Source organism: Odontomachus brunneus, unplaced genomic scaffold (assembly GCF_010583005.1).
Source record: "Odontomachus brunneus isolate Ranch 3 - 2012 unplaced genomic scaffold, Obru_v1 Obru_scaffold_033, whole genome shotgun sequence".
NCBI lineage: Eukaryota > Metazoa > Arthropoda > Insecta > Hymenoptera > Formicidae > Odontomachus > Odontomachus brunneus.
In genome coordinates this window covers 1558970-1586123 of record NW_022639483.1, presented here as the reverse complement: position 1 = coordinate 1586123, position 27154 = coordinate 1558970, and the positions used below count along the sequence as shown (strand labels likewise).

The 27154-nt window shown below is 43.1% G+C and overlaps 1 protein-coding gene across 8 annotated transcripts; it reads right to left on the bottom strand.

The window, feature by feature from the left end:
• Positions 1-151: 151 nt before the first annotated feature.
• LOC116843476 (sodium- and chloride-dependent GABA transporter ine) lies at positions 152-22661 on the bottom strand. 8 transcript variants are annotated; one of them, XM_032813928.1, is made up of 13 exons: positions 16940-18032; positions 16154-16405; positions 15240-15603; positions 10435-10622; positions 5594-5728; positions 4411-4636; positions 3949-4216; positions 3507-3735; positions 2958-3070; positions 2389-2529; positions 2099-2299; positions 1254-1430; positions 165-935 (listed from the first exon to the last, which is right to left on the bottom strand). In XM_032813928.1, the coding sequence occupies exons 3-13, from the start codon at positions 15320-15322 to the stop codon at positions 765-767; spliced, it is 1932 nt and encodes a 643-aa protein (XP_032669819.1). In that variant the 5' UTR covers positions 15323-15603; positions 16154-16405; positions 16940-18032; the 3' UTR covers positions 165-764. The 8 variants fall into 8 exon arrangements, 7 of the variants coding, with proteins under 7 accessions (XP_032669814.1, XP_032669815.1, XP_032669816.1 ...); XM_032813929.1 differs by having other exon boundaries at positions 15240-15568; XM_032813926.1 differs by having other exon boundaries at positions 15240-15414.
• Between the last annotated feature and the right edge of the window lie 4493 nt (positions 22662-27154).

Sequence of the window (27154 nt, the reverse complement as noted above, 5' to 3'; positions counted from 1 at the left end):
AATTGTTTGTGGTACGTAGAAAATTTACAGAGGTAGCATCCCAATATTTGTAAATAAATTTAGGTGGGTGTGAGAACTACATATTTTTGTTTGACTCTCGTCGCTAGTCTTTTTTATTTAGCACAGCTATGGGCGTCACAGAGCGTTTTTCTTGCTAAATTTTGCAAGTGGTTCAGATAAAAATTCTATTTTTCTCTGCTATCTGTATTGATTAACTACAAAACTACACGCGATATTGCAGTGTTTGCTAGTCATTTATATCTATTTTAGCTCTTATTTTTAGATATAATTTTTGCACTGACTGCAGGAACATTTTTTGAATGTATTATTTTTTATTTTCGTAAAAAAAGATATGAGATGGGGAAGGAGAAGCAGGCAAACACATTTCTTTTCTTGGACGCGATACATAATAATTTATTAAACTTACTGTCAACAATGTAATCCTACCTCGAATCAGTGCTTGTCTATGGTCTATCACACGATGATGGCGCAAAGAGTATTAATATCATTACTTTGTGAAAAGTAATAACATCAGTGTAACGGATACTTTCTTACATTAATGACTTTCGCAACTAATTACTGTATTTATAAGGAGCTATAAATAATGGAATGTCGGTTGTCTCGCGACAGCTGCTGTGATGACTGACGGTACGTATCTCTTTTTTTCGATTCTTTGTCTCTCTTTCTCTCTTTCATGAAATCTCGGCTCGTGGGTACGATTAAGTATAACCGTAGAAAATGGAACGTTCTTGCGCGTTACGTTATCACATCTGAGGCTTCAGCAGGTAGTGCGAATTCAACGGTATTGAAGTGTTCATGTCAACTTGGGGTTCCTTTTGTACGTCGTCCTCCAGATTGTGCAAGGGCTCTATGCAGTACTCCTGCCCACACACTTTACACGCTTCAAAGTGCGGTTTGATGGAATTCTTGAGTCTCTGCGAGAAAATGAAATTTTCTTCATTAAAATTCTAAGAACCGTACTCTCTATCGGTGCACTGCCATTATCATGAGAAAAGAAGATATGAAATGAAAAAATTCGTATTCATATCCATCTTGTAGAAGATTCTACATATCTCTTCGAACTATAATTTTCGCTACCGTTGGCGGCTTATCCAGAAAATAAACGACACAGGAATTATATCTTATCGTAAAGTAACGTATTGAATCATATATAGATTTATCGATAGTAGGTAGGTAAATCGACGATCCGGCGATGTTAGAAATTCGACCAGTGTCAACGAAACTTGACACACCTCGGCAAACGTGATGCCATCCGCTCTGACGAGTACGCAAACAGCAAAAGCGGGAATGCAAATTAAGGAGAGAGACGCGATGCCCCATCCGATTGCCTCTGCCCACCATGGATAAACGTAATCGCCATTGTGGTAGGTTGGCGGCTCATAATCAATTAGGCTGAACACCCAAACAGCCTGAAAGGAGATGGAAATTATAAAGATGCGCCCCGCTCTCTTTAAGATCGTTGACCGCGTTGTAAGTGATACGCAACGAGCCGTGAGATTGAGATTAACTGTCGTGCTGATTATATGGTGCGGAATAAATTAATTATATATGCAGTACAAGAGCTTAACCGATGAATTATTACAGACATGATAATTGAGAGAAATGTAATTATAAGAGATATAATTTGAAAGGTATGCATTTTTATCTTTTAGGTCTCTGTTGATCGCGGAAGCAATCTTTCAAGTATGATTCATTATACATGAAGAAAATATTGTAAAAATTACGTTATAATTATATTTCTTTTTCTAATGTTTTTTAAAAAGTTCTCTCTCTCTCTCTCGATTATATTGAAATCGCAGTAAAAATTACTGTAAAAATAGTAATTGACGATCAACTTAATATAATGTAAAAAAACATTAAAGTAATTACAATAACTTTGTAGTAAGAAGTCAAACACAACGAATGCATAGTAATTTCGGTCACAATTCTGTACCCCTCAAGATAATAAAAATTTTGTTGTAATTTTTACTGCATTATTTTCTGCGTGTATTTCACATGTTACTTGACACAATTGTATTATAGAAAGACACGCTTTATTTCAGCATGACGAAATTCATCAATATGATTGCGATCTCACCATTATGAGGAGGGGTGCGGCGAGGAACCAACAGAAGCGGAAGTACACCGAGGGCAAACGTCCGGTCATCTCCTTGACGTTGTTGCAGAGCCGGCGCACGCCGTAGAGCCACGAGATCGCGATTATCTCGAAGAATGCCAAAAACATGATGGACATGGACGCGGCATAGTGATCTATCAGTTGGAAAAAGTAAATACCACCCTGAGGCAGTCACGAGGTGTCACTTAGTGGTGGACAGATATTATACCGATTGTAAAACATAAGTAGAAACATCGCATTGCTAATTATACCTGCGTGATATTCGGTAGCCCGAACAGGAACGACACGACGCATATGAGCAGGACCAATATCTCGTGACAGAGAAGATGACGTTTCACCCAATTCGGGAAGCCGTCCTGGATCGACGTGACGACAACCTCCACTACGGCGAACTGAAATTCAAAGAGGTTTGCGCAACCACCGTGAAAACATTGCAAAACGCCTGCCTGTTACGATCTCCGGAATAGAAAGTTCGTGAAAACACACTTTGCATTCGCGATTTGCATTCCAGATTGAGCAACAATCATGTTCGATCTTCAATCTTGAATTTGTTTTTATTCTACACATGCGACTAAAATACGTTCTGTACGTCCCCCTCTCTCTCTCTTTCTCTTTCTCCCTCCCTTTCTCTCTCTCTCTCTCTCTCTCTCTCTCTCTCTCTCTCTCTCTCTCTCTCTCTCCTGTGTATTTTCGCGACGCTGAAGTTCCGCAAGTCGATCGCGTTTATTTGCTCGTCGGTTTGTAATCGTACACAATCGCGCCGTACGTTGAAAAGGACGTGTGTGCTTTTCCCCGTTGCATTCGCGCTGCACGTACTTACTTGACTGTTCAGCGAGAGGCAAACCAGCATGAAGAAGAATAGCACAGCCCACAGCTGCGAAGCCGGCATCTTGGCTAACGCTTGCGGATAGATTACGAAAACCAGCCCAGGTCCTTGAACGGAGAAATTATGATTTATCTATAAAATGTTAGGACCGGAAATTAAAAAACTGACGCGATACAAAACAGTGAGGGAGAGGATATCAGAAAAAAATGAATCAACAAATAAGTAATCATCTCATTGGAGCCGTCGTTTCGAGCAACAATTGTGAGTGTCTCGTGTATTGCAACGCAGTTATGAGAGAAATAATGTGAGTAAAATACAATAAGACATACAATTTTCAGCATTTTTCTTTTTTCACAACGCAAACTTCTCATATCTAAAGACTCGTCTACAGTACGTAAAGCAAGCTTGGCGTAAAAAAGTTAGTGTAAGAGATAAAAGTAATCTATTTCGTTTACGCCCCTTATACTCTAATTCTCTTATATCGAATGTATTTCTCTGAAGTAAGAGAAGTATTGTAGACGAGCCTTAACACTCTGTGCATACCGTCAGTCAGGACATCTTCAACGGACGTGTTTTGCTCCAGCGCTATATTGCCGATTGTGGCAAACGAGAATATCCCAACCAAGAGACTGCTGAAAGCGTTTATCAGCGACACGGCGACAGTGTCCACCAGGATCGTGTTATGGAACCTGTTGTAACTGGCGAAGCATATCATCGATCCGAAGGCGATTCCCACAGAATTGAAGACCTGTGCCGCGGCGTTTATCCAGACCTAGTGACGATTTATTGCGACTAAAATTAATGCAAAAACTGTGCAAGCACGCAACTGGTTACGTAGAAGTAAGCAACGAATTAGGTAGAAGTTGAGATTTTAAATTCTTCAAAAATACAATCTATTGTATCATCACGGTCTGATTTTTCACTTTTTATTGTTTCCTTTTTATTGTTTCTTTTTATACACGCAGAATGATTGATGCGCGCGTACCTTAGCGTCGCCCAGCAATTCCCAGCGCGGATGAAAGAAGAACTGCAGACCTTTCTCGGCACCTTCCAGTGTGAGGGAACGTGTAAGGAAGACCACGATTAGAAGGAAGGGAAGAGTCGCTGTAAGATATCTCACTTGCGCCGACGACTTAATCGATTTCCAAATAGAGAAGTATACCATGATCCACGCGGTAATCAAGCACGCCACGAGCTCCCATCTCAGAGCTCCCGGTTCTTCGATTCCATTACTAATTTGCAGGACCTTGTTGCTGGATAAAAAACAAAAAGAAGAAAAATATATTCAACTATTTTTTCACAAATGTCTTATATATATTTCAGGAAATTTTTAGCATACAAAGTTAAAATTAGATGTATTTTACATCTCATATTAAATAAAAAATATGTAGGATAATGTAGATATAATTTATACAAGTTGAGAAAACATGATAAGGGAGAAATTTACTCGAAGAATTCCTCGGACGGCGTCCTCGTCGAATTCGGTCGAGTCCGATTATCGATCGATCCATAACTGGGCAGCCAACAGCGCGGCGAATTCCACGAGTTGTCGCAACGCGACCACGGTTGCTCCGCACGGAATGCCGCAAAGAAGTAATAAATTGCGTAGGCTATTATCACATTGTGGTAGGTTGACAACAGAAACGATATCACGACCGAGGATAAGCCAGCTCCTGTACAGGCGAAAACGTAGAATGCTAACACATAAGACAACTTGTAGCATTGTACTCTAAACGAAGAATTACGAGTCACCGTACAATAGAGAGTTCCTCCCAGCTCTTTACATTCGCAAGAGAAATTGAAAAAAACAACCAATTTCAATTAAACTTCACAATTATACATGCAAAACGAATTGGTTGGATCAACCAAAAATCTAGTAAAATATGAACAAATCAGAGTTCTCAGAGTTAAAATTACTAGAAATTTTGCTTGGTTAACTAAAAATGTTATTAACTTGAACAAAATTCTAGTAATTTCAACCGCAATTCTGGTTCGCTTGTACTTCACCAAATCTTTGGTTAATCTAACTAAATTTTTCTTTCTGTGTATAAAATAAATTTGGAAACATCCAGACATATGAGAAATTTCGATACTTTTATGATTTAGCGGTATTGTGTGAGTTATATCGAAATATTTGAAACGCAGTTTAAAAACTCACGATTATATTACGATTATTCATGATTATTCACGATTATTCACGAAAATATTACAAGCAATTAAATTATTTCTATATGAAGAAATTTTGTTGTCGAAAGGAAAGTTTGGCACCGAAACAATTTGATTAAAATGGGTCGAACAAACATTTAGTAACTGCAAGCAAAAAATTTAATTGCCGCTTTGTGCGTTTCTCAATAATATATGCACTTGACACAAGCATGACAATGCCAGCCAAATCGCGTGTACCAAATATTTTAGTTCCAAATACAGATATAATTTTTTCAGCGAATCGATATACCTCAAAATTTTTACATTTCAAAAATATAGTATAATAAATTTATGCCGTCTCTCTCGAATTTTCGCGAGTTTCACGGTGGATTGCAGAAATGAGCGCGTGAAAAGCCTCCATCGTATCTAGCCATCGGCCATCACATTTTATCGGCAATCCATCATTCGACGACTTATTCGTTTACCTTTCAATAACGGACACACTTGACCCAGCGCGCCGATCGGGCCGCGACGAGTGAACTGTCCGATGCTGAGCTCCATGTACAGCAATGGTACTCCACATACTATGAGTATTAAAAAGTAAGGCACGAGGAACACACCTGAAACAGCAGGACCGCAGAATAAGCGCGGAGTATTCGGACGAGAGTCCGTCGTAATCGGCATACATAAATTGATTTCGCAAAAACAGGGACCGCGAGTCTCGAGTGTAAGGAGCGTTAGTCCGGCTATGGAGCACGCGTTTGTCAAACGTTTCGCTAAACATGGTACGTGCTCGACGCAATAGTACTCGACGTTAATCATACTGTGGGCAGTTAGCAAGGTCACTTACTGGATGTAACTCTTTATTCGCAATAAACGACGACGGTAACGGCGCGGATTACGACTTAATTCGACACCAAGCATTTAGCCGAGGCAAGGACAGGTGACGATTAGTCGCGGTTTCCGATGAGTTTTCCCGAATCTTCTTCCCATCAGTTATTACAAATCTCACCCGGTACTTCTTGTTAGTGAAAATAGTGTTCTCTTACTAGTAGCGTAATTTTACTTTCTTAATGATAGTATTAGGTTGGTACAAAAGATTTGTCATTTTCCTATTAAATTCCCGAAATTTCTGATATATCATATATGTTCAAATAATGGACATATAACGTTATATAAATACGAATTCTTTTTTTACGGAGAAAAGATCCGATAGAATATATTTTCGCTATTTTTACGAAGAACCCACTTTTAAGAAACTACTCATGCAGGTGCACGATGCAAGTTAGTGACTTCAAATAGCTGAACATGTTGTAGCTTGAGGCATTATTAAATCTACTGTATAAAAGCAGCATAAAAGAAAACACAAATAAGTTTATAAAATTAAAAAATATACTCCATACAATAAGATAAAAACTGATAAAAGCTATCTTATTGTTTCAAACATAAAGTGGATTAAGTATTTGTACATGTATAGATAATACAGCAAGCAATCCTTGTACACAGAATTGTATTTGTGTCCAAGTAATCCTGATATTTTGAAAAATATTTCAAATAGTATATTATAGTATTACTAAGTAGCTGAGTAACTTGTGTTTGTTCTAGTTATTCATCAAAATGATTGATCCTTTAAATAACTTCGTTTTCTATTTTATTTCGACGCACATACACACACACATGACGAAGCTTTTGCATCAACCTTACATTCTGTTATTAACGCAATCGTATTTCTCGTTAACAATGACAGTATTTTGTTGCTAATGCAATTTCATTTTTCGTTAATATAACCATACTGTTCTCTTACTGCAATTGAGCTAGCTATCAGAGTGACCGATCCAATCGTATTTTCTGGTAATCAACGATAATGCTCCGTTACTATCGCGGTGGCAATTGTACAGCACGTTGGCCGCAACGTCATTTTTCGCGGCGACGAGGCAGGCTCTTGTTCGACGCGTCCACGCGAACGTGATCGCGCGATGTATGATGCGCTTCGCACCTCGGAAAGAGAGATGTAAATTAATCCCACTCGACGGCACAGCGTATCGCGTCGCACGCATAAATCAGACGACGTTATCCGATATGTTTTCTCCGTCGGCTTCAATCCGGCGACGCGCGCGACGCGACGCACGGATGGCAGTTTTCATTTAGTCCGACCGAATACACAAATAATATATGCGATCGTACGCCAAATAAATTATCGCCAGATATTAAACGAGGACGCCGAGATAACAATCGGCCGATTTCACGTGACGTATCAATAGAGGGGCGGAAGGGGAAGGAGGAGGGCGGAGGATTGCGGGTGGAGGACTGCGATTTAATTTCTGACGAAAATCCAATGCGCATCGTTACAAGGCGCATAATGGTGTTTCCATTAATGTTGTCGCGACCATTTGCGACACAACGTCGTCTTTCTCACGTAAATGCAATTTATTGTCGCGGCTCGCAATGAATATGTCGAGCGGCGCGCGTGCGTTTCGCGTGCGCCCGGCCAGCGGAGCCATATTATTTCCTCTGATTTTCCGCTCCTCTCCCGTTTAATATGTGATTTCGCGAGATCACATACACGGTGTATTTTTATGAGCGCAGAGTCCCGCCGACGTGCGCGCGAGCGTGAGTGTATGTGTGCGCTCGCGCGCGTTGTTTGCACAACGAATATAATTCGCGCGTGCACGCGCGGATAGTTGAAATTACGGAGTTGTTCCCCTAGCCGGTTGTAAGCGCGGAGATACGTCGCGCAGCGCGTAGTTGCAATCAAATAAAGCTGTCGTCGGCTCTTGAATTTATCCCGCAAATGAAAATAACTATCGCGAATACTTGGGGTTTCGTCAATTTGTTTCTTTGAGAGTCAAAATTTCATGCCCCCCTCCCGCCCCGTCCCACGGGCGCTGAATCCGCATTTGTTCGCGCCGCGTTTTCGAAATCACGCGCGGTACAATTGCAATTAGGAAGTCGGGGTGCTTGAAATTGCTACATGTTTGAGAGCGTCTCTCTCTTTCTCTCTTTGTCTCTCCCGCGGGATGCGACTAGACGGCATTTCAGACTCGCGTTCACAAAGACCGCGATCCACGTGCGTTGACACGATCGACATCGACGATGCGTTTCAGCACGATGATCCCTGCTGATCGCGCATCGCGCATCGTGCGAGATCGAGGCGCGCGCGTGTCACCCGAGCGCGAAAGCCGAGGCGTTTCAATCGTGTAAATCAGATCGCGTTACACGAGAGAGCCGGTCTTCCGGCCCACCAATTTAGACCGGCAGAGAGTGCGCCGAGATGACACTCTCGGCCGATTATTTCCACCGGTGTCATTGAAATCATTCACGGTGTCCGGCGGAGTAGCCGCGCTCCGGCAAGGTCATGTATCAAGTTCCGCGAGCGAATTGCGCCGCGCATCCGGCCGCCGGATGCTTCCAGACTTTGAAAATTGTCCGGGCAACCCGACACCAGCTCGCGAGAGTTGCAGGGACTGCGAGGGAAAAAGAGGACGGGTCGCCCTTGCTCTGAATACGGCTAGCCTGACTTCCGCGAGACGACGTCACCGCGCCTTCGCGGGTTCCGTCTTAATTCGCTCTTCCGCGACAGCGTGTAATTTTTCCCCCGTATACGCGTGACATGCGATTTTTCCCTCGACGGCTGTTGCGACTGACCGGTCGCGACTGACGTTTAACCGTTTAAATGTCACGTGAGAACGACATTGTACCAACGTGTCTCGACGTGTTATTCTCGCGAGATGAAGAAGCCTGCACTGAAAGAAATTATCCGATAAAAAATCAACAAACCAATATTTTCGATCAAATTTTAATGTCTGATCAAAATATCCAATTAAATTTAATCGAATACTTCCGCTCATATAATAGCATTTTATCCAATAAACCAATCAAAAAATTATGATCTGATATTCTTTCTCAGATGTTTCCTGGCCGGATACAAAAATTCATTGGTATTTTGATCGGAAATATTTGTTAATTTCCTATCGAGTAATTTCTCTCAGTGAAAAATCAGGGAAATAATATGCAGAAAATGTTGCAGCAAAAGTTACAACGAAATTTTGTGAACTCGAACCGCACAGAGAATATGATCGAGGTTACATGTTCGCCTGAAATGTGTTGTGCACGTTACGTTAACTTTTTACTAGAAAATTATTGCAGTTTGTTTGAATGTTTTTTATTCACAGATAGCCCAGTTTATTTCTACACTATGTGTGTAAGAGCAAAAAATATTTTTAAAAAATATTTATTTATTGTGTACTAATGATATATTTATTTAAACTAAACTGTTTTGTTTAAGTAGAACAAATAATTGCTTTCGTGATAAACTAAGGTTTTAAAATGTGTGTACTCTTATTTGAAAAATATTTTTTCTCAGTGTAAAAAATTACGTATATCTACAAAAATAAATATGTTTTTAGTACGGATGAATATTTTTTATTTCTTGAATATCTTTTCCCTCCATGTGTAATAATTCATAATGTAATATGTCAGTATAATCCACCTTTGCATCCAAAGTAAAAGGTATAATCTCATTCTTACTAGAATTCTCTTGTGCATGGCCTGAAGAGGATTCTTCTAAAACCACAACCAGGGAAAATATTCTAAACACAATATTGTTCCTTCTCACTAGAAGAGAAACTCTTTCTTCTAAGAATTTCCGCTTAGAATATGGAGTTACGGCATTTCGCAACCGAAACTCTTGTTTCGGGATGTCATTCTAATATTCCTAAATTTTCCTTTCAGTTTTAGAGAAATCCTCTCGAAGCCACAACATAGGATTCCGCTGAGGACGGGATTATATTTTTCGGCGTGTGCAAAAAGCGTGCTGTGAAGTAAAATATAATCTTGATGTAATTTTTACTATAATATTTTCTCGGTGTGTATGTAGCAGAGAAGTCGCGGAAAGCGCGCGGTTCGAGCCGCAGTCGTGTATTCCGCGGTATTCCGTATAAAGTCCCCGAGAAAAGGACGATAGCTCGGACTGTCGCTCCGTCAGCTATTTCGCCGCTGACGTACTTCACACCGGCGACACGCAAAATAACCGCGCACTCTTATCACAGTTATGCTAATCGCGGCGACACGTCCCGACGACGTCGTTGTTTGCTTACTTGGCGAGTTTATTTTGACCGTGTATCTGCGTCCAACAGCTGCGCGAAATCTCCTTCTTCCTCCTTTCCCCCCGCCCCCGCCCCTCCCGCCCCTCTTTCCCGGAGACGACGGTCTGTCGGTACGGACTCGTTTTCCGCATTTGGCGCGGAATCGGACCTCGCGAGATTACGATTGCGCGCCACTTATCGCGCGCGCAATGGATTAATTGCGCTCGCCGTGGGAGACTCACCGCCGCCGCTTTTGTAGCACAAATAAGGAAATCTCCAGACGTTGCCGAGGCCGACGGAGTAGCCGATGCAGGCCAGCACGAATTGCACCTTGTTCGCCCAATGCGGCCTCCTGGGCTGCCGATAATCGCTCGGGTCGTCCGCGTCCCCGTCGTCGAAGCTGGTGCACGTAGAGAGATCATCCTCGAACCTGCAACATCGTCTACGTCGGCACTCGGTTGCGGTTGTCGTGCGAATGCGTCGTAACCGTGAATCGAAAGGGGCTTCCGCGGCGCCAGGTGCAGCGAGAAAAATTGGAAGAGTCGCGGGGGAGAGATGTCGCGCGCGCTAAATTCATCAGACATGACGTTTCGGTGGGAAAACGCGGAAGCGCGGTGACGTATGACCGCTGCCAGTTGGAGAAGAGCTTCTGCATGAATAGAAATACAAGCGCGCTAGTTTTATATTAATAGATCCGTCCGATAGCGCGCGTGCGTAATGGTGGCGTTTTGCTAAATACTTTGTCAAACGAGTGAAGTTATTTACGAGCCCGGCGCGGAGATTTAAATAACGATGCTGGCGCGACATTTCTCCTCGGCTGCGTTCCCTTCGGTCCGCTCGAAGTGACGGCGAGTGACGACATTCGAAGAGTCATTGTCAGTGCGACGTATCTCCGAAATTGGTCTTTGGGGATACACTGTGAATGCATTTGACGGGAAATCGCACGTCGGTCACGCTGCGCATTCTTAAACTAATCAATGGGAAAATAATTTAATCACTGTATCTCTCTGCTTAAAGTTAATAATACGAAAACCACTTGACAACCCGCAAAAAATAATGCGACAAGCCCGTCAGAACCCGTTTTTTTAATTGCTTGACGATTTCGGTCAACAAATTCGCGGGAACTGCCGGACGCTATGAGTCGTTATGAGTCGATAAATCGATAGAACATCGCGCCGACTGGGTCACGCGTCAGTCACGCATTTTTATACTACTGACAGCATCAGTGGGAAATAATTGAACCACTGCATCTCGATTGATATAGTCAACGGTATAAAAATCATTTGGTCGACCGCAAAAAATAATATGGCGGGATGGGAGTTTATCAAACCCGTTTTTTAATCGCTCGACGATTTCAGTCGATAGATTCGCGGGAAACACGTTACAAATCGATTCGATGGAAAATTACGCCAACTCAGTCGCACGTCAGCCACGTCACGCATTTTTAAACTAACGTGGGAAATAATTTAATGACATCACAGTGAAAAATAATGGAATCTTCAACAGTCAACAGTCATAAAATCCATCTAGCAAACTGCAAAAAATAATATAGCGCCGCGCGAAATGGTCAGAACCCGTTTTAATTGCTTCACAATTTCAGGAAACAAATTCGTGTTAGAAGTCGATTTGACAAACACAAAAATCATTTAACAAACTGCAAAAAATAAGTGGTAGGTCGCGATTTATTCAGGAGCCATTTTTTAATTGCTTGACTTCAATGTACGAGTTTGCGTTATGAATCGATTTGACGGAAAATCGCGTCCACTTAGTCAGTCACGTTACGTACTTTTCTAGCTCAATCAGTATAAAAACTGCGTATCTAGCAAACTGCGAAAAATAATCGTGGCGGGCCGCGATCTGGCCGGCAATCGTTTTGTAATTGTTTGACGATTTCAGCTAACGAATCCGCGAGAATTGCCGGATGCATTACGAGTCGATTTGACGAAAAATCGCGTCCACTTAGTGAGTCACGTTACGTATTTTTAAACTATTCAGTTGGTAAAAAATTCAGTGAAACATCATTGAAAAATAATGAAATGACTGCATCTCTAGCTCAATCAGTATAAAAACTGCGAAAAGTAATCATAGCGGGCCACGATCTGGCCGGCAATCGTTTTGTAATTGTTTGACAATTTCAGCTAACGAATCCGCAAGAATTGTCGGATACAAGTCGATTTGACGGAAAATCGCGTCCACTTAATCAGTCACGTTACGTACTTTTAAACTATTCAGTTGGTAAAAATTCAATAAAACATCATTGAAAAATAATGAAATGACTGCATCTCTAGCTCAATCAGTATAAAAACTGCGCATCTAGCAAACTGCGAAAAATAATTGTGGCGGGCCGCGATCTGGCCGGCAATCGTTTTGTAATTGTTTGACGATTTCAGCTAACGAATCCGCGAGAATTGCCGGATGTATCACGAGTCGATTTGACGGAAAATCACTTTGACTTGGTAGCGCGTTAGTTACGATGCACATGGTCGCTGTGTCCGCGCATTTACATGACGCGCTAGTTCGCGTGCTACCAGACGGTAATGGTCCGACAGTCACCATTAAATATTCATCGTCATTGTTTATAGAACGATATACGCAGCAGCCACTCGATTGCCCGATTATCGACGATAGCGTAGATTAGAACAGTTTGGCGTCGCGCGAAGGCGTCGCAGGTGGTATTCGCGGGTGAACGCGTTCGTTCCCGGCGGACTTGAACACGCCGTTATAAATAAGTCCGATGAGAGAAAGAAATCTCTCTTAATAGCCATATATTATGATAAAGTGTCGCGCGCGAAATAGGCGGCGACGACGACAACGACGACGGCACAATATCGACCTTGCGACGACGACGCGCTACGCGTTACGTAACACTCGCGCGGATCGGGCAGGGAATTTTTATGCGTTTATCGTATAAATTCATACTTCACGGTGTGGTGAGCGCAAAAATGGTGTCGGACCACAAAGAACGGGAGGGGGAGGGGGCACAGGCGGCGGTCGACAATGCTGAAAAACATATAGGCGACGCACCTGTGTACACTCCCCGCTCGTTTCGCGACGCAAAACTAATATAACGTGTCGTGGGTGCATCGCGGATACGATAATGCACGCCATTACTCGTGTAGCTAGATTCTGAAAAGAATGTATAACACAACAATATAAGCGTAACGGAAACGTTACGCATCGGCCGCCAAGGTTTCCCCGATGATACTGTTAGGCTCATATTAACCCTTCGAGCGCACTGAGGCGCAAACTTGCATTGTCGATTTCTGCAAAAGATGTTTTTTTCGGAATACAAACAAATGTGAATCAATTTATCACCCTTTTATCATTTTCTTGTCGGCTTTTATATTATTATTGTGAAATATTCTGATTTTCTTTTCTTATATTAAAAACATAAAAAATTGAAATTGATTATTCGGAGCTGAGTTACAAGTCAGCAAAAATCGTTGGTGCAAATTTGCACCTTGGTGTGCCCTTGGCGTCCTCCGCCTGATGTGTGCGCTCGAAGTGTTAAGTGTTGTCACCTGAAACTCGTTTCATGTGAAATACTCAGATTTTTATTCAGAGTCGAATAAGCTCTGACACGATCACGTTATCCTTTTCGTATTTCTCGTGTGTACAAATGTTATATAAATATGCGGTGCTTTTGCTTCACCGCATATATTTAATAGAAAACACAATCGCGCGTATAAAAAGATCTTTCTGCAAACTCATCGTATATTTTTAAGCTTGCGAATTTAGTTATGAAGTCGCAGAAATGTTCTTCAAACTTTTCTTGATGAGCGGAGCAAACATACATTCGGTATGCACAAGCTGCAAAACTGTTGTATGAGGCAAATATTTACGCTAACTGACAGCTCGATGTGTCAATTTTGAATTTCTTTATCGCTTTCGTCGTATACTGACAAATGCTCCAATTAGTTTTTGTACATATTTTCACTGTGTAAACATAATATTGATTCTGTACAACCAATCCGACGTAAACTTTGCAGAAATAAGTCAATACTCTTTGTCGGTAAACTTTTCAACTATGGCATCCTCTTAATAGTTATTACCTGAAACTCGTCTCAAGGGAGACAGATCTGAACTGAAAGTTAGACGAGAGTTTTTCAGCTGAATCGTGTTGTTATAGATATAAATGTTACGTATATTATAACATGACTGAAAAAAGTTAAATTCAACTCTAAAGAAAAATCTAAGTATCTCATATTAAACTTGTCTCATATAAGACTTTATATTTTGTCTCATATCAGATTTTTATTCCAAGTTTTTCAGACGAATTATGATGTATGCGATTATTTATAGATCCGCCGTCATGTGATCAAATTGAAAAAAACTCTCATCTAATTCAAATCCGAATATCTCACTTGAGACGAGTTTCAAGTCATAACTATTAATACTATTAATACTGATCTTAGGTTTCCACTCACGAGAAGTTACGAAGCTCATAAGAGCCTACGCAGGACGATAGTTGTCAATGATTAATTGCCGAAGAGTAATCAATTATCACTATCGTGTCGGTGCGCAATGCCATTTCTCAAATAAAAGCCGTGAAAACGACTCGTTATATCATCAAATAATTTTTGCTAATCTCCTGTCGTGAGTTTTGTAACGATAAGTATAGAGTTGATGCACGAATGTCTCTTTCTTCCTTTCTCTCTCTCTCTCTCTCTCTCTCTCTCTCTCTCGCTCTCCCTCTACCTCTGACGTAAATAACTTAATCAGACCACGCGTATCGGCAGGAGAGCGTCGAGAGATAGCGCGTACACGTGGATTTACAACGTTCAGCTGTTTATCGTCGCTTCATTAACGCGTTCACGTCGCTGAGGAGGAGGAATGTCTTTACCCCAGGAGGCCCGTGCGCGCTATTCAAAAACGAGACGTGACGAGCTCTAAATGTAGGACGACGATTACGGGTCGTTCCAAGCGCCGTCCCGTTTCAATGGAAGAAGCGGGACAGCAGCCGCAACAATATGCTACTGAGAGCGCACGAACACACCTACTTACAACAACGATACGGTCTTACATTGTACACCTATTATCCACTTACGCCTCTGGGACGATACGCCGGAATTGCAGTCCCTGGATTACGAGACCTGCCGGCTTCGCGAGCAGCTTAGATGCGCAGCGCATCGCTCTCTTCCTCGGTCTATCTCTCCTTTTCCTCTCCCCTCTCTCTCTCTCTCTCTCTTGTTACGAGAGAATACGCAGCTCAGGAAACAAGGCTTTGATATCAGGATGATCGGTTAACCGGTGTAATTCGGATGAGATGCGATTGTCGATGCCACGTACATAGACGCAAAGAGAACAATTCACCTCTCTCTCTCTCTCTCTCTCTCTCTCTCTCTCTCTCTCTCTTATTTTTTCTTTGTTATATTCCTGTGTGACGAGTGTACACAGACTGACATAATAGCCTTGACATAGAAAGTTATAGAGCATAATATATAGAGCATATCCAAAATTTTAGCCCTATTTTACCTTCTGAACCTTCTAACATTTGTATATTTTGAAAAATGTGTCTAATACGCATGAAAACTGAAGTCCTATTTAGAATCTCTAAATAACAGAAAGTGCCAGTTCTAAAGAGAGACTATTCGGCAAAGCTAGTAAATCAAATAAAATCAAAAGAGATTGATACAGACTTCAGAGCTATCAAAGTAGGAATTAGATGGAATACTGACATCGAAAGTAATTTTGACTCAAATAATGTATCTCTTATGAGGGACACTAAAATGATGTAACTCTACTTAGCTATTACGCCGGTTTGCATAACTTGCTTCCCAATATGGTTTGGACGTTTTCCTCTCGGCGCAGTTTGGAACACTCCCAATGGCCTAATGAAACAACTCGATTTCTGGGAATTAGGCAAAAATAAATTCCCTCATTGGACTATCGGCTACGTTCCAAACTGCATCGAGGGGGAAAGTGTTGAAGTCACATTGAAGCCAAGTGTACTTCTCTTACTTCTGCTCGAATGTTGCTCTGAATGTGAGATTATCTTAGAGCGCGATGAATCAGTCTTCTATTCGGTCCTCTCAGTCGCGTCTCTATTGTTGCGAGTACGCGCGTCTACGGCACCGTGGACGCGAATTCATCGAAAATTACACCGGATACTACAGTGGCTTCGATCGTCTTTAATTCACGTTGGACACGCGCGCTGGCTGATCCGGCAACTTGGTCCGCGCGTTAGAGCAGGTCGCAGCGTGTCGATTAGAGCTATACGCGGCAAATTGAGAGTCAATTTCACCGACGTCGTTGATTAACTAACTTAACCCTCGTCCCTTTCTAGATCATAGCGCTTGGCTGCTGGTGCAGGTGATACGATGACGGAATTTAATCAACGACGGTTGGCGTTAATTGATAGCGTGATCGATCCTAAATCATCCAAGTTGCTCTCAGATGGGAAATTGAGTAGACGCCTCTCTAGAGCCGCTTAGAGCAACGACCGTTTTCGTTGTCTATTAGAATCAATATCACTTGTTACACTAATTAACTCGAGAGAAGTGAAACCATTCGTGGAACATAAATAATTTATACATAATTTATTGTCCAATGTATGCTATAGATTTTTAAATTTTCCTATATATGTGTGCAACTCTTCATATGTATTCCATTCAGTGTTCTAATTTTTCTAATTTTTCTGACTGAAAATTTCTGATCCCTTCTTTTCTCTTTGAAGCTATGATCCAGAAACGAAGGCGAGAGATCACCGCTCATAATTAGTCAATCAAAGTCATGGGTGCAACTGACCTTTAGTAGTCTGATCGAGGGGACTTTGCAACGTTACATCCGCGCTAGGTGCGGGCAACAGCGCGACGCAATAATAAACTCGCGACTCTCGAGATGGAATTAACGCGCATCAGGCGAGCGATTCAGGAAGCGCTTCACGGTAGTCTTTATTGTACGAAGGTAATCGCCGGAATAATTACAACGCGATCCCGAACTGCCACCGTCACTACCGCCGTGGATCTTACGTACTGAGGATCACGCCCGGCCGTCGCTTCATTTTTATATGCCGGATAACGCGTCTTAGCGGTTTATTTACATTGTTTGCGCGAGATATTAGCCCGCAAGTGAGAAACATATGGTGGGTGCGGGCTTCTGTGTGCTTTAATTTGATTCATGGCGCTAGTCCTTCACAACGGCGACTTGCTCAGCGAGGATAGACAGACGAAAAACGTTAACGCAAATGAAGATTAATTATTTCAGTTTTTCAGAAATTAACGTCAATTGCCTCGTCCGATCATCGTCTATTTCGGTCGTGTTTCTGTTTTTCTCTCCTTTTTTCTGCCTTCTCATAAAGCAAGCCCGATGACGGGCTTCGCAATTTAGCCGAGTGTCGATTGATCCATTGTAATTCAGAAGTAGTGCAGATGAGATGTTACGTCAGTCATTCGAGGCGTTAATGCAAAATGATTCATCCACGCTTCTCGAACGAATCAACTGCCACGAATTTTTGACTGTGCAACCGCGAGAGGTACTACTTGAAGAATTTGCACAGAGATCAAAATGATCGAAAGCGCGATTGTCTTCATTTCGCAGAACTGCTTGCCTCGCTTGCACATCTTAACCGAGTAAAGTGACACAGATCTCGAGAACTTATGAATCACTCAAGTATGTCTTATCTCTCTTGACCTACTGTCACTTTTTATCACGCTTGTTTGTGTCTTCTACAGAATATATAACGGTCAAGTAATGTTCAAAGGAGCCTAACTTTTTTTGTGATAAAATTCCCCAAAGAATCATTCTATCTTCTAAAAATAATTTTTCAATGTAGATAAATAAGTTTACTTAAAAAATCACTTGATTGTAACTTTCTTCGTGATTAAATTCTTCAAAACTATCTTATCTTCTTGAAATAATTTTTTTATGAAGGGAGAAATAATATTACGTGGAGAAAATTATTGGATTGAATTTTCTTTACGATTAAATCCTCAAAAACTAACCTGTATCCCTAAAACAATATTTTTTATAAGGAAGAAAATAATTTTACGTGAAAAGAAAATTACTGAGACTGTAACTTCCTTCAAACGATAAATTCTCAAAAACTATCCTGCATCCTTGCAATAATTTTTCTTTTACCAAGAGAAACAATTTCATATGAAAATTATTTCCTGCATCTTTGCAATAATTTTCTTTTTACCAAGAGAAACAATTTCATATGAAAATTATTTGACTATAATTCTCTGCGCATGATCAAAAGTTCTCAGAAATGGCCCTCCTTAAGAAAATAATTTATTTTCTTTTTATGGAGAGAAAGAATTCGATCTTTTTTCTACGAAAAGAAACAACGCCACCAGATGAAATTTCACATGAGAATAGCGACGCAGGAACGAAACCGATACGTCTCTCTCTCATATATCGTTCGACTTCTACGTTCCACGGTATCACGGCCAAGGTGCGAGAGCGCGGCCTAATCGTTGCGCTCGTCAGCACGACTTCGTCATCTGTTTTCGGAGCGTTCGCGCTCACGCGTGATTCACGTCCCGCTCCTTCAAAACGCCGAGAGGCACGCTCGTAGGTAATGTGGCTCACTTACGGCGGCGGATGTACCATGTTAAGCAGCTCCGACGGCGAAGTGGGAACTCTACGTATCGTGAGCTTCCGGCCGTCGGAAGAGCCCAGGCCGATCGACGCCAGGGACCTGATCGAGACCGTGTCGGGGCACGAACGGGCATGACCACAGTTCACGTCGGCGTACAGGATGGAAGCCCAGGTGGGCGGCTGATGACAGCAGGAACAGTGCTGCTGACACTCGTCCATGGCGATGGGGAGCCTCAGCGAGCGTACACAGGGACAACGATGATGATGCCTCGCGAGGACCTGATCGACGCTCCTCAGAAGTCTGCCAGGACTTTGAGTACCGTTGTCGCGACCTGGACTCGATCTGGATTCACTCTGATCGAGCAGTCGGGATTGTTGCCAGCGAGGAGGACACCTGTCTTGACCGCTGTCGGGACTGTCGTCGCGATCGGTCGTCCTGCGGACGTTGTTGTTGGTCGTCGTCGGGGCGACGACGATTTTGCGACCGGCGGGACTCAGCAGACGACCTCCTTCCTCCGTCGACCACTCGGGCTCAGTCTCGCCGCGCTTTTCGTGGTGATACTGATGGTGGCTGATTCTGATAACGTCTGGGTCCGTATCGTCGGACACGACGTCCTCCTCTTCCGCCATCACGCTCATTTTACGTGCGCTACCGAGTTGTCGCTTGTGCGACTTGTTGTGGGCGGCACTGTCGTACTTCAGCAGAACGGGTTTGCTGCTATCTCGGTTTTGCTCGTCGCCGACGTTGTCGCTGACGCTGTTGCTGCCGCTCTCAGTGTCCATGATCGCATGACGGCCTGAAGACAGAGCAGACAACGATAAGTGAGAGAGAAAGAGAGAGGAAAGAATAGGAAAGGAAAAAATCTTTCTTCTACATCCTGATTATCTTGACGATTAACTTATCTCAGGATTATTCTGGGATAATCGAACGTATTCGTTGTTCTGCAAGCGCAATTATTGTACTCTAATATATGTAAAAGAAAAAAAATATCTAAAAAAATATAAAAAATATTTAGTAGGTAGTAATTTGCTTACACTGATATACATATTTTTCCATGGAAAAAACATCCCTCTCAGATGAAAAAATTTACACTTTTCTAAAAATCATTGCTTTTCATGGAAGCAATTCCATTCAAACTAAAGAATTTACAACTAAATAAATATGTTATTAGAGCACCCACTAAATAAATATCTTTTATTTATAGATAATTTTACTCTCAACGTGTGCGTACACGTAAAAAGTAATCGCCAAATCACGATTCATCTCAAGCACGCTGAATAGATATTAGCTCAAACTACACGTTTCCGGTTCTATAGAAGCCACGTAGATAGGATGGGAATGATATAGAAACAAATTCAATTCTTGCGGCTTCCTCGCGAGAGGAAAGTCAACTCGTTTCACCGTGGAATCTGAATAAATTCAGCAACTTATGAGCGCGCCACGCGCAGAGATGTCGGACGCGATGTTCGAGCGGGCTTCCGCCGATTTTATCGAGAAGGTAGTGCGACCCAATGATAGTGGGCGGCGGGGCGATAGAATACTCGTGGGATTAAATGAGAAGAATGCGCGCACCGTTAGGTATCAAGCAGCGAGATCAAAGCGCGTATTCGGCTTGATAGCCCGAGATCGAGCCTCCCCTTGATGGACGTAACGTCCATTGAATATTTAGCGTACGCTCGATCGCCGTTTTGACGAAATATTAATTTCGAATCGTACGTCCGTCTGTTAGCCGGTAATTCGGTTACCAATTCAAACAGCTTTGAACAGCGAGGAGAGTCATTCTGCGGTGGTATTCATGTGATTAACATAAATTGTCAGTTATGTTAGATGTCGTATATATCGCCATAAATTCGATTATTGTGGGAAGATCGTGAAATTCACGATTCGTTAATGCGAGATTCACAGCGAGCAATATTTGGTCGAAAATAAATAATTTTTATTGCGTCGATTAACGTAACTGGAAAATTTAAGTTAAAAGAAAAACTCACGGACTTTTCTTAAAAATTAACTCTTCAGCAAGCGAATCCTTTTTTATCTTACTTTAAGTCCTCGGGAGTGTATCTGATCTACTACTTTTCTAGACATGTGGTCTGCTAAGATGTGTATTTTTTCGTTAACATGTATTAACATGTAATTATAAACAATAGACTATATATTACTAAAAACGACGTATCTCTGATTGACACATTGCCTCCAAATTACACGCAAGTTTGAAGATAACAAAATGGTTGATCCAACTAAAATTACAATTATTTCTGGCCGCAATCATATTTTTGGATGTTTTAAATTAGACAAATGACAGTAATATGCATACAACATTATTATCACTAGCGTTATAGTAGAATTTAATATATAAAGAAAAGTTCTTCTTGATCATATTTATAGTAATTATTTCTCTTGTGCGATTATAGCTGCAAATAACATTTTTTCTCAATGTAATAAAGGGTTAATCAGACAATGAAATAAATATAAAGGCTAGTTTACACCTAGTCGGCCGAATGATGAGTCCCTGCGAGCACGAAAAATTGCGCGTTCGCGAAGGCCAGCTGATTCCCGGTCGTTCATCTGTTTCGCGACAATTGCAATTTCATACTTTTGTTTCCTCTGTCCGGGGCTTTCGCTGAGAGGTGACTTTCTCGCGCCACGACGCGCAAAGAAGCGGTGTACAACAATCACGTGTCCGTACCTCTCTCGCGGACGGACTATCGTCGTCGTGCTTTTTACGACATTCTGATAGCCGGAGATAGCATCATCGCAGGTGCGTGCGGCTATTAATCTAACATGATTTATCGCGAAGCCCTCACGCGTTTGACGGCGTGTGAGGGCACGCTTCTTCGCGCTATTTCGGCATCGCTGTCGTGCGCGCGGCAATCTGTCACATCGAACAAATAAATCGTTCACGAAACAGCGAGCACGCTCGCGAGAGTGATCTAGCAGTTATATCGGCACAACATATATACGTACGTCATTTATCTGTTCGCGGAACCGTTGCTCACGAAGCGCGTCCTTACCTCCTGGCTGTTAATGCACTTTTCTGTGGATACACATTGCACCGATATAACAGCGCGCTATCTCAATTATCGCGCGGGACCCGCATGCCTCGCGTTAACACTCGGAGCGAACGAGCGAACATTCACTGGTGGAAGCCCGTCGACGGTGGAAGCTATTCAGAGGCCCCGATCCGTCGTTCCGATACTCGAACGTCACAGAAGCCAGCCGCCCGCGCGCTTCCATTGACAAGGAGAAAAACAAATCGCGCGCTCTCGCATATGCGAGAGGTCGAATCGCGCGCGCGCGCGCGCGCTTTTTGGAGCGCGTCCTCGCAGATGATCGTCGTCATTCAATGACATGTCCATGCGCATCACGTGTCACATGGAGAGTGTTACCTGTCAGATCGCAGCGGTGTGCCCCGAGCGGACGCGTTCCAATGGGCCGAGCAAAAGTCATCCGCGTATCGCGAGCGCGATAACGAGCTTACGTACACGCGTGCGCTCGCTCACACGCAAGCACACACGTGCGTTATTGTCGTCCGTGCAGCATAACACACGCGCCCGGCGTTCGTTCACACTGTCGCGAGCGAGCGCGGATTCGCGAGATACATTGAATACGCGCGCGTCAGATGACAATGACAAAGGCGACGGCGACGACGAAGACGGCGACGACGCGAGACCGGGCAGCGAGGCGACGACACCGCCGACGACGAGCCGCGCTTTGCGGCGGTCCGCGTGCACGCCCGTCGTAATCATTCGCGAATCGTAACGCACGCACACACGCGCGCGTACATACATACACACATGATATACACACACACAAGCGCGCGCGCGCGCGCGTGACACTAATAATGATACCACGTCGCGACGTCAGCGCCGTTGTACGTGCATGACTCGTGACGCGTGTATAGTCTGAGAGACTCGGGCCTGAATCGCATGACTCGTACAACTCCGACGTTCCTGGCGGGGGCCCGTGATATCCTCTTCTGGACGTGTGCGCCCACCTCTCTTCATGGCCGGCACCTCGCTCGGTGGTTAGCTGCTCGAGTAGGGGAAGGTATCAATGTATGCTCGGTGACATGATTATAGAGGAAGACAAAGAGAGGTGTAGATCTCGCCAGGTGTGAATCAAAATCGCTCGGAGGCTTATCTGAATTTCGGGACATGAAACTGGTATAAGAAGCGACACCAAATAGCTTGGGAGTGTCAGAAGAACTTCGCGGAGATCTCGTGAACTTTCGAAGTTTTAGAAAGAAAGCGGCGGCAAGGCGAAGCCGAGTGGTGCGAATATGACAAGTGCACGCACGTGTATGTGCGTGTGCACAAATGTATATGTGTGCGTGTTATAAATAAAAATATAAGTTAGTAAGATCTGAGCGACTGCGCTACTTGAAAATGATAACGTATCGCTGTGTTAACGTAATCGACCAGCCACCCACTGTGTCTAAAGTGCGACCGAGAACTTTGTACTTTCCTCTCAAGCGCCACGCCGTCGGATCGCTTTCAAATCTGAGCTGTAAAGTGGCGTAATATTTAATTGTGCATGCTTGAGTATTTTGGAATTTGCATATCTTTTATCTGTCCATCTCGTAGAAAGTGGGTGAAGGTGTTTTCTATTACGCAAGTTTCTAGGCTGCAAGTATTCCTATATATATATATATATAGTGTTTTCGTAGGTGCGAATTATGCAACTCGATCAAGCACGCGACCGTGCGACTAACTGATCATACAACGTACGAATCTCCTTACTTTTTGCTTCATTCACATTCACACACCTCGAAGCGATCGACTGGCTTCGAGCAGGTTTCATCCCGCTCGTAGGCAACGTGCGAAGCACACCGTCGTTCGCCTACCAAGTGGCAACCAGATTTACCGCGGCGCTGTTCAGTCTATCTTGCCGGAGACAGGCGCCGAAACTCGTATCGCTCGATATGCAAACGCGTGGAATTGCAGATCCTGAAATCCTATTGCTGACATCTTGCTCGCCTCTTCGTTTCTGCAAACAGTATTATTTCCACGGAAGAAAGAATTTGGCTGAATTGCCCAAATTTCTGAGGAAATGTGAACGCAGACATCTTGTTCAGACTTGAACGAAACTCTGGCAAGTTCAGTCGGAATTCTTGGTTCGTTCATATTTCATTGAGAATCTAATTAATCCAGCCAAACTCATTCTCCCATGTCGATTTCATTCTGATCTTTGCAGCTTAAGGAATGTGCGAGATGTAAAAGTAAGAGAGAGATAATTAGCTGCGAGAATATTTAATTCCACTGCACGAGAAGAAGCAAGATGCAAGGAGCTCGGCTTTATAGGGATTACTACACATCAAATAGAAAAATATATTTCTTATTCCGATTCTTATTCCTTATTCCATTCCCCGTGCAATAGCTTGTTTGCATTGTGAATTTGAAATTGTAATTGGTCCCCAAATTATCATGTATAGAGGCAATATATTCCCGGAAAGAAAGATCGTATATGAATTATGTTCTTATATGGCCATACATAATCATGCATAATTACACATGTCCGGAACGAAAAAAATATTGTTACACAAGTACAATCAAAGTAAATGCTTACGCTTCTGACAGCACATGATGTCGACGTTTAATCAAATGGAATTATTTTCTCCCTTTTTCATTAAATATCACTCGTATGAAAAACACGTATGATTATATATGTAAGCATATGTAATTTTTTGTATATAATCATATATAATTATTTCTTCCCGGATTACCTAAAAAGAAGAAGAAAAAGTAAGTACTAGACTCTTAAACGCAAAATACTGCGCGAAAGAGTGAACGACAATGGCGGTCGAAAAGCTCGCGCGCCTCAATGGCAGCCAAGGTTCCGCTCCTTTCACCTCGGTCCTTTTTATTCTACGATCAATATCGATTATCGTGTAATGCACGCGCGTCTACACGCGAGCGCGGCGTTTAATACGTAATACGTAATACAGCGGTAGGATCATTGGGCCAAGGACCATAAGCGGCGGCGGCTGTTGGGTTCAATTCCCACGGAAGACCGGGTAACGGCTGCTCAACGGGCCCCAGTGTCATTATCCGATAAGTAACAAGTACAAGTTGAACGTAACCTTTTTCTGCGTCGCGCCTGAACGAGGGAAATATCCGCGCGATTAGGATTTCAGCGATCCGGCGTCCTCGTTCGCGTTCCTGCGCGAACGATTTGATCGCCAGGATTTATCGCCGGAGGGGGCGACACGACGACGACGAAAACGACGACGACGACAACGACGATAAATTCGCCGGCGAAAGCCCGCGGGAGAATAATGGGCCTTCGCGGATATTATGCGTGTTAGAAGTTGCGAACGGTGACGCAAACTCACGGAATAAGCATACGCGAGTCGCGCGACGGTCAGGGTCGTAGAGACGACAGTTGCTCAACTGTTAGAGACATATCCGTGTTTAGCTGGGATATTCAAATTTCACGGATTGCAACGCGCGGCATGTGCCGTACCTTTCACGGTACGGGGCATTGTGTGCGCGTTTGCATGTTTGCATCTGACATTAAAGCCCACGTAGATACTTCCATAATCTTCGCGTAGAACAGCCGATCCGAATAATCGTTTGGACTCGCGCGAGCGCGCCCAACTCTCGCCTCGGAACGATCCAACCAAAATCGAAATTGCTATAAGAGACGCGCGAGATCTTGTAGGATAATAAAGGTTGCGCGGACAGCTGATTTCTCGAGTGGAGTAACGCGCAACATTATCCAACTGAGATAAATTTTATTCCTTTGAATTTTTTATTTTCTGGAGCTTATCTCCGCCGCGAAGATTTCTTCATAGGATCTCTCTCGAAACGTGCCAGGTTACACCTCGTAAATACACCTGCCAGTTTGACATCGAGGAGACGCCACTACGGGTTACCTCGCAAGATCGTAAAACGCTAATAACATCGTTAAGTCGTCCTAATTTGTACAGCGCATTTCGACTGTTAGCGCGTGGGTATCAGTCGCGCGAGCGTTGATCTTCGATCTTTTTACCACACCAAACTCCGACCAAACTTTTACATTTAATGAACCGAAGAACTTTGCGATCTCTGGCTATTCGCAATTGAATATAATATACGGTATGATATATGATGTAATATATCCTAGATAGGCAGGTGTACGTAAATTTTGGCAGTGACCTACTAATCGACTTGTAAAGATTGCCTTATGAGTGGTTCATCATAAGTGGTGCTCATATTTACTACGTAGAATGACAAAGTGTAAAAAATGCATGAGAAATATGGAAAGAATGATGAAAATTTGCTCCAAACAATACGTTGCGTAAAATGTAACATACAAATCTGAATATAACTTTTAGTAAATTTACAGCCGCATCAATATAGCAAGAAATTTACATTATTGCGCGATATAAATTTAATGATTAATTCAGTGCAATGTATTTACTTCGTATACATGTTAAACATTTAAGTTTTTAACTTTGAATTTACATGCTAAATTTAATAATTAATTTAATACACAGCATATTTATTTCATAAGTGTAATTAAGAGAATTGTAAGGTTTCCATCATCGGTTGCCTCGCGTGTGGCGATAATCATGAAAATAATCATAATAATAGATCTAGGATCATTTCTTCATTATCGCGAATGACAAGATGCGCGTCTGAACTTAAGCATGTATCGTGAAACTCTTTGGAATAGATTCAGAATAATTCGGAATTATTTCATTATTCCCTTCTATCTTGTTCTTTCTAGGCAAAACGGAATTATTCAGAATCGGTCCCGAGGAGTTCCATAATACGTGCCCTGAATCCGTAATAATAGCAGTTACGATCCCTGCTGACCGACATGTCGCATGGGAAACTGCACGAACGCGTCCGTGGGCCACAAGCCGCGACATCGTCTCCCCGAAAAGGCAATCAGTCATTCTTGCTCGGCGTATCGACTCACCGACACCAAGAGAACGATCGCGGAGCCGATCCGATCTGATGTCGATTCGAGCCGGGAATCGAAAAGGAGAGGAGACGCATCGCCGTGAGATCGCGCGTTGCGCAAGATCGTCGTCTTGTGTGTGTCATTACGTAAGGGCGAAAACTCCAGACTCATATGCCGAGCGTCACTTGGTGATCGACGAGGTGGGAATCCCGGTGGAAGAGTCGCGCTTGGAGTCGACGTCGACGACGACGTCGCCGCGTCGCAAATGCTGGGGTCGGCTGGTGTCGGTGCCGGTGTCGGTGCGGCTCGCAATCAACAACGACAACCGGACGTCGCTCGCAGGTGGCGGCTGCTAAAGCGAGACAGCGTCGACAAAGCGGGGGTGTTGCCGTCTCCTGAACTGCCTGCTCCCGATTCCCGAGCTCTAGAGGGAGCGACGCAGACCACGCCGAAATAAACTTTCCCGGGTTATGTAAAGGCTGGCACCTCCGCTTCGTGGACTCCGCTGGTATAAAGGTCGGCTCTGCCCC

Excerpts from the sequence above, each read along its gene's own strand:
- LOC116843476 (XM_032813923.1), bottom strand. The coding sequence starts at position 22,181 with ATGACTTTTGCTCGGCCCATTGGAACGCGTCCGCTCGGGGCACACCGC. Across the intron at positions 2,530-2,957 it reads GCCTCTCGCTGAACAGTCAA|TTCGCCGTAGTGGAGGTTGT; the intron begins GTAAGTACGTGC and ends TTTGAATTTCAG. Across the intron at positions 2,300-2,388 it reads GGCTACCGAATATCACGCAG|GGTGGTATTTACTTTTTCCA; the intron begins GTATAATTAGCA and ends TGACTGCCTCAG.